At 37.1% G+C, this 17,988-nt stretch overlaps 1 protein-coding gene across 1 annotated transcript in view; it reads left to right on the top strand.

Moving 5' to 3' along the window:
* Positions 1-17,988, top strand: part of LOC121422453 (calcium-activated chloride channel regulator 1-like) — a 65,322-nt gene that overhangs the window by 11,426 nt on the left and 35,908 nt on the right. The window contains exons 3-7 of the mRNA XM_041617515.1: positions 8,120-8,252; positions 9,156-9,333; positions 10,301-10,436; positions 11,413-11,537; positions 14,837-15,061. Coding sequence (XP_041473449.1) covers positions 8,120-8,252; positions 9,156-9,333; positions 10,301-10,436; positions 11,413-11,537; positions 14,837-15,061 — 797 coding nt within the window. The remainder of the gene's footprint in view (positions 1-8,119; positions 8,253-9,155; positions 9,334-10,300; positions 10,437-11,412; positions 11,538-14,836; positions 15,062-17,988) is intronic.

Below are 17,988 nucleotides of genomic sequence, written 5' to 3'. Positions count from 1 at the left end.
CGTAAATGCACCTTAAGGAACATCAATACAGAGGAATGAGGGGTGGGAGGTGGGAAAATGTCTTTCCCGGACGGAAATTAGAAAGTGAATGACTCGATTTCATCCGCGCTGATCGCGCATTCAGAGCATTGGCGCATTTCGGATGTGTAAAATTACCGCGCACGCTTTAATGTGATACAATCCTTCTGGGTGCGCGTTTTGACCGACTTCCCCCAACAGAAGTACACGTGAACTTGACCTCCTTCTGAAGGGCAGTGAACTGGTTCATAGTCAATATTTGTTTACATACTAAAACTTGTATTCTCTCCCAATAAAATTTATTCGATAATCGAATAAACATATTGTGAGAAGAAATACTACACGATATACCAGATATTGCCATATTCTCAACTTTTAATTTCCGTTCGGGAATTGTTACCCAAATATTTCACATACTTGTGTATCACAGTAATATCAAACATTAATTAATACACCAATACTTCACAAACATGTGTATCGCAGTAATATCAATAAATGTCAATGCCTGCAGAGGAAGGAGAGAGTAAGGCTAAGAATTAACCACATAGGGGGAACCGGGTCACGAGTCACGTGACCAGCTGGGAGGATGGTGGCTCCACCCAGTGTCCCAGTTGCCTGGGACGGGGATCCCCCTACGAAATATCCGATAATCTTGGCCTTTCCCCGCCATTGGCTCACAGAGCTCTTGGTCATTCCATCCCCTGCATGCTTCGAGAAATGATAATGAAATTGCCAAGTACTAAAAAACACCCCCAAAACAACACCCATATTTTTTTTTTTTTTTTTTTTTGCCAATTCTTTGATTTGTTCAGTTGCACCAAACTAGTTACCATTAAGCACTGACCAGAGCAACTTTCGTACCAAGAAAAGAAACATTGGATAGGCACTGTTTCTGTATATCTTGCCATTTGGCTGAAAGAGGTTCTCTGTTCATTAATTAACTCCCAAGTTTATTTTCACTATTACCCATGTCCAATCAGGTGCGAGTGTCCACCCACGCCAATATGACAGATGTGATTGCATTGTAAGGTATAACCAAACCAAATTCAAAACTATCAGCTTGGCTTAATGCCAGTTGCTAACCTTTGAGCACTTCGTGCTATTGATCTATTGAATTTATTTGTCGGTGTAACTCATTCGTTCATTAAATCTTAATGTTTCTCTTGTATTTCTCTTCGGTATGAGCCGAAGGTACCGTTTGGTTAAAAGGATAATGAACCAATATAAGCATGAGAAACCATTATAATAGTATGAGTGCCATGGGTTGTGTAATTAAACAACACTTCCCTGCACGTCCAGTGTCTTTCCTTCGCTATTCCCAGATCAATTAAAGGAGTCGCACTCGCCAATCCTGGGACTCTTAGAGCTCTCTTATTCATTCAAGTCTTGTCCGGTGAGGGCGAATTGACCCGCCCTATTGAAATCACTAATCACTAATCAGGATGTCACTTCCTTCGTCTGACCGTTGGATGCCACCTCTGTTGTAGTACCGGTGTTCATGATAGTGTAAGATGTGGTTGATAAATAACGCATTGTGCATGCACCGAATCCTTCTCTTGGCATATATACTTGTTCACAGATTTCCTGACATTGTCACTAGCTGCCTGTGAGGTGATAGTTCTTTCTTGTGCATAATAGTAAGGCGTGGCAAGATGCTTGAGAAACATATGTGGCACCAAGGCCGTAGAGCTCTGGTTGAATTCAGTGCGTTGTCTCCAGCTTGTCTACTTTCTTTGGCACTAAATAGCTGCCCAATCATTGAATCCATTGGATCCCACGTGAATGATTATTAAGGTTGGTATGGGGCTGTATCTCAGTCCCCCTTGGAGGTCACTCGGGCAGTTGGGAAGCGTAGTACCCCCCACGGCTCCACCAACTAGTACACCTCGTAGCCTTTAATCAGACCCCAAGGTTGTGGATCCCCGTGGTGACGGCCCTCTCCCGAGTCCTCCTTGTAAGCTGTCGCCAAACCGCCAGATTCTTCGAGCCCTGCAAGGAGAAACCAGAAATCTTTCCGAGTATATATTCATTATGGTAGCCTTTGCCGTACATGCATGTCAGTATGAGATAATTTATTGGTATCCAGATCAGATATATGGACATAATATGGTAAATGTAATTATATATAATTATATCTAAGCTGGAGTTGCACTGGGACACGGCATGTAAATACCCTTAATGATATTCAAAGATAACTATCAATTGTGGTAGTGAGTTTACTGAACCTGAAAAATGACCCCAACATTTGTTCATATGAGCATTATTTATGCCAGATACATATGAGCATTATTTATGCCAGTGGATTCTGCAAGAAATTGTGTAGTTCTGATGAATAATCAAAGTACATGTAAGCATACATTCCACGGATTTGTCTAGTCTTTTCCTTTATTTGCCTGTATTGGCGTTGCCCATGGTAATTGATCCCCGGCTTAGGTTTCATGTTTCCACAAGATTCGATTCATTTAAATGTACCAGATCTCTGGCGATATAAACTCATGTTGACGGCAACTACTCTGATTTATCTTTAAGTTGAAGTTAAATTGGCACCTGTAATCACCCATACTTCTTTTTACTTTGGACTTGCGTTGGGACATGTAAAATACCCATAGTTCCTTTTCAGGTTGATTTGTCATGGATCATGTTAAAAACACCTAATTCTCTTTAAGCCGGAGTTGTATTGTGCGTGTAAATACCCTAATTGTTTAATTTGGTGTTGCATGTAAACTATACACATTCCATTGACATAAAGAACTTTCGGCAGAAGCATTCCTATTTAAACTTAAGGCCAATTAAGATTTCCTTGCTCTTCTCATGCACGTAGCTCCCGACTTTTTATCTCTGTTTTCCAGTTATCAAATTTATGAATATTTTTTTCAGCCTTTATTGTTTTTTTTTTATTTTGGCATGTTAAGCAATTTATTTTAACTAATAGTTGTAGCAGAAGAGTATTATCATGATTATAATCAACAATATTCATACACTGTTTAAACCTCTAAAACTACAGAAATAAGCCAAATTGCAGACGCCTTTCTTTTATTTTTTTATGTTCCCTTTTTTCATTTATTTTTCTTTTTCTTTGCATCCCGCCAATATTGAAGGTATTGTTTAACTTTGCGGGCTGCCGATTTAAAAAAAAAAATTTTCAAACCAAGATGAAATATGCGTACAAGTGCATGTATTACAACTAATAAACCCTGAAAACAACCATTATTGAGAATGAAAAGCTAAAACTACAAGGCAAACCCCGATTTTTTAAATAGGCGTCTTATAGATGCTTAAATAGTACGCATAAGTGTATGGGATGAAATTAAGATGGTATTTCCGGTCACTTTATATTTCAATTTTTGAAGAACTAAATAATTATTTTCGAGCGCAATTTTTTTTTTTTTTTTTTTTTTTTTTGGCTTCATTTTTGTAACATATCACAGACGCAGGTGACAAGTGTGACCTTCTAGCTCAGATTTTTAAAAAGTCAAACCAATGTTAACCAATCCCTTTAAGCTCTTGCAGAATCAGCAGCAGACCACTGGTCACCCATATTCCCCTCACAGATCAATTAAAAAAGCATCCACATGTACATTTATGAAACGTGCTGAGTGAGTAATCAGTGGCTTTCTTTCGATATAAACCATGGATGGGTATCTGCGTAACATCATCTGAATTACAAGAATGCACTGCCATCCTCCCCCGAAAACCAATTATCCAAACTACTACAGTTGGGTAAATACCACCCATTTTATCACATAAAACATTTACGACTTCATTTCCAGGTTCACCCGTTCACCTACATGTACACTTGAACTAAATGGCTTACTTCATTTGTATGTATTGTATTAAAAAACGCAACACATGGAAATTATGACCGAAGCTTAACAGGGCTCAGCCACATCCAAATCTATATCCATTAATTTCCACTTGACCCCTTCCGGAAATATTGTTTCATCATTATTTATATTTACCGCTATTAACATTACTAGCAAAATTATTATTACAATTGTTGCCATTCATATATAGTCGATATCATCTCAGTTCCAACTACTCACGGGCAATCTAGGCTCCTGTACTATTACTCTTCAACCATGAATTGTAATGTTTCATTGTGTTGAAGATTGACAAAGCGCTATATAAAAAACAATCGCTGCTTGCCGAAACCCTTGAACTTGCCCCTTCCAAAAGAGAGCAAAAATATTGCAAAGTATTGGTAATAATACTATCCAGATTGAGGTAGGAGTTCCATGCTCGTTCGCATTGGTGAGTGCATGGTAAATTTACCGTTACTGTGTTTTCTCGAGATTTAAAACTCAAAAGCACTCCCAAACATCGACATACATTCCATACAAACGTAATTCCAAATACCAACCTCCTTTCAAGGCGTATGAACCGAACCATTATTGATGCTTCAAGGTGTAGATCTTGGGATATTTATTTTTATATTTCATTATCAATACTACCAACTCTATGGTTCCTTTATTTACCGTGTTTGTTTTCTATCTAGGCCTATCCCTTTATTTTATTTAGGCCTATTTTTTTTATTATTTTTTTTTCTTTATTTATTCATTTTTTGTTGAAAGACTGAGAGAATTCCATTCCATCACATTTCAAGCTAGCCGGACAGGGATAAATCCGAGACCATGATCAGATTAAATCAAAGAGATCAACATTTATCTTTCAAGCTGATTTATTGCGCATACTATAGACGGCCTTTATGGTTTATCTGCCAGCTGAACCAGGGCCGAAAACAGACAAGTCTAGTCTATGGCTACATCTACTCAGAAATAGAACTAGGCCTAGCCTAACTTCCATTGTGAAGTTGATATTAAAGATGTAGGCCTAGCTGTAGGCTGCGCACAGAAATGGCAGTAGACTGGATCTGACAAAGAATTGACTTTTCCCATTCAATTTGATTTGAAAAAGTTCGAGCATTTATCCAATTGCAAAAACGTCGTCTTAGAATTAGGCCTAATTCTGGTCCTAAATAGATATTCTAACCCTGGCAAAACTATGAAAATGAATATAATTTAGGCATTGAGATCTTTAATTTATCCAGATCTAATCTAGCCTACTTCTGACGTAGAGTCTAGACTACCCAAAAAATCTAAACAACCGGCTTCGGAATTATAATGAATCAGAGATATTGGCCAAGCCGGGCACTACGTTGTAGTCCTGAGTAAGACCAGGTCCAGGCCAGGCTAACGTTAGGCCCGGGCTCGATATTTATATTTTCACCTATGCGGCAGTGGTAATACCACTAATTTCTTCAGTTTAAACGACGTTTGTACCCAATTAGTAGGCTTGTGTATCAATCCATTCTGTATAAATTTATCTGAATTGGCAGCAATTTCAAAATTTAGACCCCTAGCCTAGGCCTAGACCTTGATCCACAGCCAAGTGATTAAAATTAACTGCAGGCTAGGTCCACATCTACATACATGTGCTATGGCGTGACATTAAAATAGGCCCTAATCGCTAGCACTTGCATTTTCCCTGGATCTGGGACTAAAGCCCTGGTTGAATTATCACTGCAAAATGAGCGAGATGTTAATCTAGGCCTAGCGTTATTGTCAGCTGTATTCCCAGGTTCACCCCCTGAGTTACCGTCGAGTTAACCCTCATTCTATTTCTACTAGTTTCAGGCACAATCGGCCTACTAATGAGAATGACATAAGTTCACCAAAGCCAGAGGCCTGCATTACAGGCCCTAGGCTGGTTAACTCACCGGATGACTGGTGGCTCGTCGTGGGTTAACGTGGGTGGGAGGTGGTTGCTTGTTGAGAGCTCTATCTCTGGTCCATCGCGTAGCGAAGGCTCGATCACCCCCGGTCTGGTCGGCTGCTGGCTTGCCGGGCTCTCCGTTGTGGCTCTCGTTGCTCGTAGTCGTACCGGTACCCGTACGGTACTCTGACCGCATACGGCATAGACTGCGTGGACGTGGGCGTCTCCTTGAACCTTTGGCTCCTTTCCCCCTGCCTCCTCTGCTGGTTGATCCTATATGTTTTCCCATCTTGAGGCATTGATTATTTCATCGAACCAGTCAAGTTTTGATGTCTGCCGCGATAATTATACTTTAGAGTCGACCGTCGAAATTGAGGAGCCAGTATCCTAATGTGGACGAAGTTAGCTTATCGATCTGCAGTGTAGCTGGCCTACCTGCGACTAAAATTGAGTTTTAGTGAATTCACTTGTCAGATGTCTCCGAGGCCGAGGTATAATAAATTGGTTCCGTAGATCTGTTCTAGGCCGAAGCGAAGAGTACCGTATAGGCCTAGGCCTATAACTTTAACCATCTTAACAGTTTCATCACAGATGTACGGTATCAGTGCCAGTGGAATATGTTCCGATGTTATTAGGTTAGAGTCCGGCTAGGGTTGGATTTAGTTCTCCGTGTATAGATCCAGATCGCGATATAGAGTACCGTACGTATGTAGTTCTATCTTAGATATCTCCGTGCATGGGGATCGTGTTTCCGTAAAATCCGAGTAAAAGGTACCGTAGTACCACCGTGATCATAAAAAATGTCTTTCCCGGACGGAAATTAGAAAGTGAATGACTCGATTTCATCCGCGCTGATCGCGCATTCAGAGCATTGGCGCATTTCGGATGTGTAAAATTACCGCGCACGCTTTAATGTGATACAATCCTTCTGGGTGCGCGTTTTGACCGACTTCCCCCAACAGAAGTACACGTGAACTTGACCTCCTTCTGAAGGGCAGTGAACTGGTTCATAGTCAATATTTGTTTACATACTAAAACTTGTATTCTCTCCCAATAGAATTTATTCGATAATCGAATAAACATATTATATACGAATGTTAAGAATGCAGAATGAAAAAAATAAATCAAATCAAATCTAATGCATCATGACAGATGTAAACATAAAATTAATAGAAACCCATCGTGTATATATGACCCCTGACGCGAGTAATCAATTAATTGCTCTTTTATGATTTATTTGTCTTTCAAACTAATGTAGTGGATATCGTGTAAACTTGTTATAATAAGTTTTTCTTTTTAATGATGAAAAATGGTAACTCTAGAATGCATATCCGGAACTTTAAAAAACAATATGATTGAAAAAATATGATACAAACACATTGATCAAAGAGCATGCAATGAACCTTATATTTACATTTATTTTTATTTATTTAGGATATTATCCCATGTGCCCCATTTGTGAACCGTAAATCGTATGAAAATATAATACCTTTATTATCATGGGGGCAGCAACCATGCAGTGTGCTTTACAAATTTATTTCATTCATTTAGATGAGAACCGGGATGAGAACACACAAATTTGTCATTCATTTTGAACAATGAATTTCCTAAAATAGATCAGTGATGAATGGAACGTTGAACGTCATTCCGTATTATGTGCTCGTTTTTATTTCGCATAAGAAAAAAAAACTGTTTGAAGACCGTAGGCAACTAATATTCTCCGAATACTAATCGAGAGAAAAATTCAATCCTCACAAGGAAGGGTTGAAATTTCAATAGAATAAGAGTGACGTTCACTCTCTTGTTTTTAAGTGAATTTAACCGTTTTAAATACGAAATTTGTGTAAATATTAGTATATTCACTCCGTATAATGATCCTTGACGTCACTTCCAATAGGAGTGAAAAGGAGTGAAAATTCACTCTTTTTTATAAAGGAGGGGGGGGGGCAGCGGATAGAGCGTAGGCCCTACATAATAATGTAGGTTGATCGTATTAACAGCAATGATCATGATGCTGGAGAGCAAGCTACTTAAGTGAGTTAATTTTTCTTTGAGAGTTGACACACTCTTAAAAAATCCGGGCTTTGCAGGTGCCCGTTGCAGAAAGAATTAGAATCAATCGTAACTCTAAAAATCATGCGTAACTTGATTTTCAACCAATTAACAGCGCGCATTTGGGACTTGCAATTGATATTTTGACTTGCGTTTAACCGCAACTATTTCCGCAACGGGCCCCAAGACAGGTACAAATCAAGAACTTCCAAGCAAAAGAGTTTATTTATAATCACACACACACACACAAACATCCACCCAGACACACAAAGATCTTTAAGCCGAAATAATATGAAAGCGCTGATAGGATAATATTATTCTTATCATTTTTTTTCAGGTCGAATTCTTGTACATGAATGGGGTCATTATCGTTGGGGTTTATTCAACGAATATCCAGATGAGGTAGGGGATGCAGATCACGTGGTACATTTCTACCAATCAATGATGGATTTGCGATGGAAGCCAGTTACGTAAGCAGTTGACTATCATTATTACCACTATAGCAATCGAAGTTCAAGTCCAATTATAGATTCAATAGGTTACAGGGCAAGTTCATCCCCCCAAAAAATCGATTTGAATAAAAAGACACATCAAACAAGCACAACACTGAAAATTCATTTAAGTGGACACTCTATTCATGATGTGTATATAAATCATGGAAAGGATGGGTAATTGGGTATGTTCCTACATTCATAATGCGAGCACGAGCAGAAAAGGTTTGATATTCTGATCTAAAGCTGCGTAATTTAAAAACAATTTTCAAATCTCAATAAACTGATAAAGATGCTTGCACGTATTTTAGATTTAGACTGAAAATATTTGATATTCTGAAAATGGGACAATTTAATTGTTAAAAATTCATGAAAATATTATCTTATTTATTGATGTAAGGAGAGCGCTAAATCTGTTGATATTTAGGCCTGAAAGCTATTTATTGAGAAAGAAATGTATTTCATCGAATATGCAATCGAGCGTGAGCGAAAATTTTATATAGTGACATGAAATATTTTTTTTCAAAGTCTTCCCCTCACCTTCTTTAGTCACTCGTCTTCCTCCTCTTTCCCCCTTCCTTTTTCTTTTTTTCTTTCTTTCCCGTTTTTCCTTTTTTTTGCTCCGCCAATAAGGGGGGGGGGGGTATCCATCTATGCCTCTGATGGTAGGATTTGTACCTTGTTAATTAATCTTCGATATCACAATTTTCTTCTTTCGAGGCTAATACGACTTTCATTGAATTGTACAGTCAGGGCGGATCCAAGGGGGGGGGGCGAACGGTGAAACCCTTTCCGCCCCCTCCCCTATTGCCGAAAGCCGGATCTAACCCTGACAGTTTTGCAAACCCAGCTAATTACGCTTTGTAATGTTCTTACTCTTAGTTGCTCTCAGGAATACAAATGGAGTCCAACGAGAATCGTTCAAAGAGGGAATGCTATTTTGTATGGAATGTGCGATGGCAATCCGGCAGATGGATATCAAAACGGATGCATAGTGCGTACTACATCTGCAGGACAGGCCACCGGATCTATCATGCACGGCCCATTAACATACCCGCAGGTAACTGCTATTGTTAATGAAATTTCTTGGTAGGCCTACCCATTGAAATTAAGGGACTTGTTTCAGTTAAATTCCTTGTAACAATAGTAATGAGATATTCTTTGAAAAAAAACATTTAAAAAACGAGATAATATTGAGGTATAAAAGAGAATAATATTGACATGATTGACAAGAAAGGTAAAACAAACTTTAGCGTTTTGGGACTAATTATCTTTACATAAGGACATACTTGCACGTACCTCAGCTCCCAAACAAAATCCTGTATGCGGCACATCCTGGACACACCCACACACCCTCACATATACAAAAGAATCTGTATAATAGTATCTCGCAAGAAATTAATTTTAATAAGAAAGAATTGTTTGCGCCTATAAAAGAGGTTTGGAGGTTTACCATTTCTCTATAATAATATCTCGGAACCCGTATCACTTTACTTTAAACAGGTGGAGGGGGGGGGGGTGGGTCGCCCATTTTAGAATATAAAACTTTTAGGGAATCATATCTAGACATGGATTTTAAAAAAATTGAAGTTCACACCTAGCTACCAATAATGCATATAGCATTTCATTTTTATTTGAAAGCAGGATAAAAGAGCATTTTAGATAAAATGCCTTGCTCACTGGCATAGCTCCCGCGGCCGGTGATCCAGCCCGGACTTTTTTCATGTATAGCGAGGCGCCTTAGACCACTGGGCCACGGCACCTCCAGCCAATGGGGCTCATGCTACGGTTACAAGCCAACATTTGATTATTTATCTCGATGGGTATCGAACTATCGGCCCTTTTACATTAACATTTATGTTAAAAAAACATACCGGGTACGACACACCCTGTTATAAAAAAATAGGAGTGAATCTCCCGGTGTCTTAATCATCTTTTTTTTCAACCGTTTCTATATCTGTATTGAATTTTCTTTATTTGTATTCTTCCCCTGGTCACTGCTACTATATTCTTTTCCTTTCATTTAGATCGTTAATTTCTGCGATGACGATCCCTCAGATACCGGCAACCTTCATAACAGTGAAGCACCAAATAAACACAATCGACTCTGTAACGCAAGAAGTGCATGGGAAGTCATGAGAGGTCATGAAGATTTTACTGCAGGTGCGTCATCACTTTTTTATTTTAATTTATTTAATTTTCTTCGAACTTATCGTCTACGCACTGGTGTACAGGGGGGGGGGGGCTTGGGGCCACGGACCCCCAACATTTTAACGAAAAAGAGAGAAAAAAGGAGAAGAGGATGATATATTATTTTCTGAATATTATGTCGTAATCTATCACAAAATGAAATTCTTGATATTGAAAGATCAAAATTTCTGCTCTTTCGATCCGCTCGGTCGCTTTTTTTTTTACAAATTCTGCCCGATACGCCATATCTGACCCCCTCAAAATTGTGACCCTTTAACGCCACTGTCTCTACCCCTCCAACATTCCTACCCACTTGTCATGTGAAATAGGTGAACGCTGATGACTTCGAAAAGAACAGAGTTACATTATGAAATTTTATCTACATATTTCATACACACTATAAGACTTTCCAAAGTGCCCGGGAATAGAAATAATTGTCAATATTCTTTTTAGATGTTTCATTTTATTGTGTCCAGAATAATAACCAAGGTCTTTTTGATATAAAGAGGAATTGTGATCTAAAGGGGATGTATTTTTTTCCTTATTTATAAAACAGTCTCCCAATTCATAAATCTCTTTTTTTTTATACTCATGTTTCTTCCTTCCACTCTTGTCTATTTTCTAATTATAAATTATTAAATGAATTACTAAATTTGAGCAAAGGTAACTTGCATGAAATCCTTGATTCTCTTTCGCTTTTGATCGTTACCATGGTAGTTACCTTTGGATGTCAAATAATGGTAACTCTAATAACGGGGCCCTGACCTCATACTTAATTCTTAATACTTGAATGTTTCCTTAATTATCTGATTCGGAAAAGATTTGTATCATTCGATTATGGTATATTTACCTTCACACATTAATACTCTATAATAACACCTATAATGCCAAGAAATCTATTTTGCATATACCCATTCATGCTTTTCCTCCTCGTTTATTTTTTCGACAGATAATTATTCTTCCCCTCCTGACCTGAGTGATGCCCAACTTGAGCCTAGTTTTCATTTGGTACAAGCAGGTAGCAGAGATGCATGTCGGGTAGTCCTCGTTCTAGACACATCGGGTAGCATGGGGGTATGTACAGGACCTTTTCAAAATCTTTTGTGTGGTAAAATTTTGGAGCAATGATTTAATCCAATGATAAAACTCTAAGGCAAAGTCCAATACTTCTAGATTTCAACACCATGGGGACAGCTAGGGCGTCGATCCATATGTGTCAGATGATGGGGAGGGCAATGTGTGTGTGTTTTTTTTGTGGGGGAGGGGAATGTCCGAAATTTTTGGCGCGCTTCTAGTGATGGATAAAATCCTTCATTGATAAGCACTACATGAAGTTGCAATGAAAGTCCCCCCTTGAACAAACATCAATAATTTCCGAACCAATTCGAGTTTTTGATATATGTTTACATGAGCGTGCAGGTAATTTTATAAGCTACCCTCTGAATAAATGTTATGGACGTATTTTACGTCATGCTTCAGTGAGCACCGTCAGAAGGCAAAAATGTCACTTTTCAAAAGTCACAAGCCAAATATCATGACTTTGATTCCATTTCATAGGAACTGATTCCACATTCTCATCATGAACATATAGTCAGAAGGCTTGTAAAAGGTACTTTCTAAAAGACGATACAACTTTTTTGGCTAAATTTCACGGTTAAATAAACACACGTCCAAATTTGCTATAATTGGATTTTTACACATTTTTATCAATAAAAATGATCGAATACGATGACATTTATTTTGGGGAAGAGTATCTTCAACGATATTTATCGTTTCACGGTTCAATGAACATTTATTGAAAACAAAAAATACGATTTTCAAATATCATAAACAAGTTTTGTGTCATTTTGGTAACTGAAACTGATCTTTTATCAATTTTTTCGTTATGTTCATGAGCAATGAACATGTTTCAATGATTCAAAGGCGTTTAATGAATCATTCATGCTTGAATGAACATGTGGAATGTGATTAGATTTTTTTTACGTTATTGGAAAAAATGCAATTTGTAACTATGGATATCTGTCACAAGCCTCCTTGTATGGTTCATTTGATTTGATTTTTATGAAAATCCCGGTGCTTGATGCATCAGTGAGCACACAATATTCGAAAATTATGCAAATGGGAAGAAAGTTCAAGGCCTTGGCTCCACTCTGTGCCGTATCGAATTGTTATTTTGGTGTGCACGCCTTTTGGATAGTGTTACTCTGAAGCCATGCGCGAAGTTTCATGAAATAACTGTTGGCAAAAGTAACAAAACCGTCTATGAAACGAACCCTTATTTCATATTTGTTAAAATTTTGACTTCCTCTCTCATAGACTTGTGTACATTATGGGTGCATATGTTTAAGAATAAGTAACCCCTTATTAAGTATGGTGGAATTTTTTTTCAAGGCTGTCCTTAGCAATGTCATTTGACAGTAATGTTTATCAACCTATGGGCAGAATTCTGTGCAAAAATTAAATCGATTTGTTCATTCATGGATGAGTGAGCACGCATCAAAGTATGAAAATGGGTATTTTCAATATCACAGACACATTTTAAATGGTAATAAGGTAAATATTGGGGGCAAATTCGGTTTCAAATGAGATTTGAATTGCTGTTGTTTTTATCGTCCATCATTTCTATCACCACACACTTTCCGAACTTTTAACATTTTCATGGTTGAGCGAGCACATTCCAAAACTTAGGAATGAATACTCTTTATACTGCATAAATGTATTCTTTTCCTAACAATTTCTCATGATCAGTTTAATTTATGGACGAATCAGTGGTGGATCCAGAATTTTAAAATTGGGCAGGGGCCTATAATCGGGGGAGACACCAACATTTTCAAATTTTAACATGATCTAACAAGATGTAGAGGATACTACCATAAACCCCTATGATGATATGTCACAATACAGGGGCTTCGGAACGGTTTTCAAAGTGGGGGGGGGGGGGCTGACCATGCAAAAAGTCACAATCGTATGGTCATTTTTACATTTTTGTACATGCTTTTGGAAAAAAAAGTGGGGGGCTTCAGCCTTTGCACAATCTGAAAAACGACTCTTGTGACTTTCAAAAATGGTCATTTTTATTTCAATCTTTAATTATTCATGCATGACTCAACCGATCAATCTCATTTTCACCGGGAGTTGCTTGATGAATGTAGAAAATCACCTACGAAAAGACATTATCTCAAAATAATTCCGTTCAAAAGTTACAACAATTCGATTTAGGGGGGAGTTACTTTTTGTTGTTGCGTATATATTAAAGCATTTCTCAATCATGTCATGAGCTAAAGATTTCCAAATTTGATCTTTGTAGTTTTTTTTAAGAATTTCTAGTCAGTAGAATCTGAATTGCTAAAAAAAAACTTGTTTAAAAAAACATAATCAAAGCTTCACCTAGTAAATATCTGTTATCTGTGTCTTATAAGATGATATTTTAGTTATAATTGGACACTGTTTGGAAATATGGATCCAGAATTAAAAAATTGGGGAGGGGCCTATAATCGGGGTAGCCACCAACATTTTCAAATTTTAATCAGACCTAACAAGTTGTAGAGGATACTACCAAAAACCCCTATGATGATACGTCACAATACAGGGGCCGCGGGACGGTTTTTCAAAGTGTGGGGGAGGGACTGAGCCAAAAGTGGAAGGGGGGCTGACCATGCAAAAAATCACAATCGTATGGTCAAATTTACATTTTTGTACATGCTTTTGGGAAAAAGTGGGGTCCCCAGACCCCCCCCCCCGCTTCTGCGGCCCGTGCAATACTGTGCTCACTCAACCATGAACATACGATATCAAAATTGTGTGTGGAGTGGCTAAATGATGGATAGTAATAAAGCATTAACACCATAAAATTCACCTAAAAACAACTTTTGCCCAACTTTGTATTTGCACAATCTGAAAAACGACTCTTGTGACTTTCAAACATTGTCATTTTTAATTCGATCTTTAATTAGTCATGCATGACCCAACCGATCAATCTCATTTTTCGCCAGTAGTTGCTTAATGAGTGTAGAAAACTACCTACGAAATATCATATCTCAAGATAATTCCGTTCAAAAGTTACAGCAATTCGATTTAGGGGGGACTTACTTTTTTTGTTGTGTATAGAATAAGAAGTGGTGCTAGTATTGGCCACGTGAAATTAACCGGCACAGTTATCTTGGCTCATGCTGGATCTGGCATAACTTATCTACAGTATATAAATATACTAATAAATAAATAAATATATATTATACATATGTATGTATGTCTATATATATATATGTATATGTATATATATTATATATATATATATATATATATATATATATATATATATATATATATATATATATATATATATACCGTTCTTCATGTTCCACTGTGTGCATCAGAGCGCAAATCGAATTGACAAAGTAAACAGTGCTGCCACTGCTTTTGTGAACCTTGTTGATGACGGGCTATGGTTAGGTGTTGTCACTTTCACAAACTCACCAACGACCGAAAAAGAGCTGACACAGATTAGAACTCCAGCTGAGAGAGACTCGCTGCGTGGTATCTTTAACCTGACTGCCTCTGGAGGAACTTGCATTGGCTGTGGACTTGAAAGAGGTTTAGAGGTAAGACAACTTAGAGAAAGACAATAAATGTGCTCTTGATGGATGGAGCCAATAAGTTTAACAGAGCTTGAAAATACATGTGCAGAGGTGACTTGACTGTAAAGCAAAACCCGAGGTATGCCAGGAGGTCGTAAATTTACATGTTGAGTTGAACTAATTAAGATCATGTATAAATGAACCAAAAAGAAAAAAAATGGTTTATTGAATAAAACACCCTACTGTGGGTGAAAAAGAAATTGGAAAAAAAAAATTCTTTTCGTCCTGGCGGCTTTCTCTACATTACATGCAAGAAATAATTGTGTAAGTTTATGCACTGTACTGTCTCACATTACTTTCAATCCTTTTGTTATAGGCCTACATATATTGCATGAGTCCCTGGAATTGCGGCGTCGGAAAAACAGAACACCCTGACATCCCCTAAAGGGATATAGTAGATGAGAAAGAATGAGGAAAAGTAGACATGAAAGTCATTAATCTATCTCTCAGTGGCGTGTATGTTAAGACAAGAAATAAAAGCTGGGGGAAGACATGGCGAATGGGGAAAAGGAAGTCAAGACGCGGATCCAGGAGGGGGCCGAGCCGATCCCGCCCCCCCCCTATTTTTTGACAACCTGCAGAAAAAAGTTTACTCTTTACCTTGATTGAAACTACGAAAAACAGAAAGAAAAGTAAGAAAGAGGTATTTTACCCATGATGGGTAATTTACAGCCTCGTAACGACCGGCCCGACCCCGAAAGGATACCCCAAAAAAGGTGAGGGGAAGAATTGGAAAATAGACTTTATATAAAATTTTTCGCTCGCGCTTCGCGCTCGCATTGCCTGTGTAATGAATCCCATTCAAGAGGGTTATATGACACTAATATACAACCAATATATATACAATATATCCAGTTCTGATATCAATTTGCACACAATTTTTTAGCTCGCACATCAAGCTTTCATTATTTTGTCTGATTTACACAAATTGTTAATGTGTATCAAAATGTTCAGCTCGCGCTGCGCGCTCGCATTGTTTGATTTGTGAGAAATCTATGCTCTTTGGAAATTCTTACCAAAATTTGTCAAAATGCTCCTTTATCATGTCAGTATATCAAAAAATTTGTTAATGCTTCGTGCTCGCATTTAATTGTTTGAGACACACAGCTTGTTTATTTAAATAAAAACGCGCTTAGACTGTTTATTTTTTTAGGTCGGAATATCAGAAATTCTGAACTCGCGCCTCCCACTCTCATTATTTAATTGGTGATACTTGTATCCTCTTCATTAATCACTAAAAACAATCCTAATTGAGTCACTTTTCACGTCACTATATCATAAAATTTCGGCTCGCGCTTTGCGCTCGCATTGTTTAGTCAGATACTTATCTTTGTTCATGATTATAAAAACTGCTCTGAATCTCCAGTTCTAAGGACATAAAATATCAAAGATTTTTGGCTCGCGCTTCGCGCTCGCATTATATATTAAGACCACATGAGATACCTTACATTGTTTATAGCAATAAATACTAACATATACTTAAAACTTCAGTCTTTAGTTTGGACTATCCCCTGAAAAATCAACACAAAAAAAGCCAGATTGTAGCGGCCAATCAAAAAAATGTTGATCAAAATATTTTTCGGCCCCCCTATTGGCAAAAGCTGGATCCGCCCCTGGAAGTGAACAATGTTCTCTTCATCCATTTCTTTACAATATTTAAATAAAAAAGAGTTGCCAAAAGCTGTTGTACATGTATAACTTTACACACACACACACACACACACACACACATATATATATATATATATATATATATATATATATATATATATATATATATATATATATATATACACAGATGAGACCAAGAGTTTCCATACACCCATGGAATTCAGTAAAAAAAATTCACTTGTAAAATATCGTATAATTTACTCAATCTTCGGAAATATATATACCACCATGACGAATTTGGTATCAAATGAAAGGGCGTATTAAGTTCTTTTACATGCCGTAATGGGATGCCGTTGGGATTTAAGTATATTTTAGGAGGAGTTTTCTTTGAAGAAACAAAAATCTTCGCGCCAAATATATTCAATTATTATATTTTCAAACATCGTTTAATGTTTAACTATTTATTTACGTTTTATTTCAGTAGGGTAGCCCTTTCAGTTAAAAAACTGCTCTACCAAGGGGCCCTGCACAACAAAAACAAATACATATAAATAACAAATTTACACACAAAAAAACTTAAAACTGAATACTGAACTACAAATTAAAAAGCTAAAATAACATACAAGTAGAGTTTTTATATAAGTTTAAATTAAATCTAAAATAACACAGCTATAATATTAACATTAAATCAAGGTCAACACTGCTTTTTAAAATTCGGAGTTCAGAGTTAAATTTCTAGATTGTTTCTTAAATATTGGAAAAGTAGTTTGCATACCCTGGGGTAAACTGTTCCATAGATTTGAACCATAATAAATGTAATGCTTTGTTCGAGGTGTTTTGATTTTTAATGGGCAAGAATGTGCATATCGAGTTTGAAAGTTAATATCACGATAAACAATGATTTTCCTTTAAATATGTTGGAACTAAATCATTAATTAATTTAAACATGATGAGGTAGGTCTGATACTGTTTTCTTTGTACAATGGTTTGCCAGTTTAATTGGGTGGTATTGAAAAATCAGCATTAAAAATCAAACAGGCATACTTCTTTTGGATTTTTTGTATTTTCTTAATATTGCACTTACTAGTTCTGACTTAGTCAATAACGATACCGTAATCAATATGTGGCAAGATTAATGCATTATATAACATGATTAATATATTTTGTGGAACATTATGCTTTATCTGTCTGATACAACCAATTATTCTTGAAATCTTCGTAAATAGTTTTTCAATATGTTTGTTCCATGAAAAACAATCATCAAGAATAACATCTAAATA

The sequence above is a fragment of the Lytechinus variegatus genome, chromosome 10 (genome assembly GCF_018143015.1).
Source record: "Lytechinus variegatus isolate NC3 chromosome 10, Lvar_3.0, whole genome shotgun sequence".
Taxonomy (NCBI): Eukaryota; Metazoa; Echinodermata; class Echinoidea; order Temnopleuroida; family Toxopneustidae; genus Lytechinus; species Lytechinus variegatus.
Note: the sequence above shows the minus strand (reverse complement) of the source record. Positions and strands in the feature narration are given on the sequence as shown.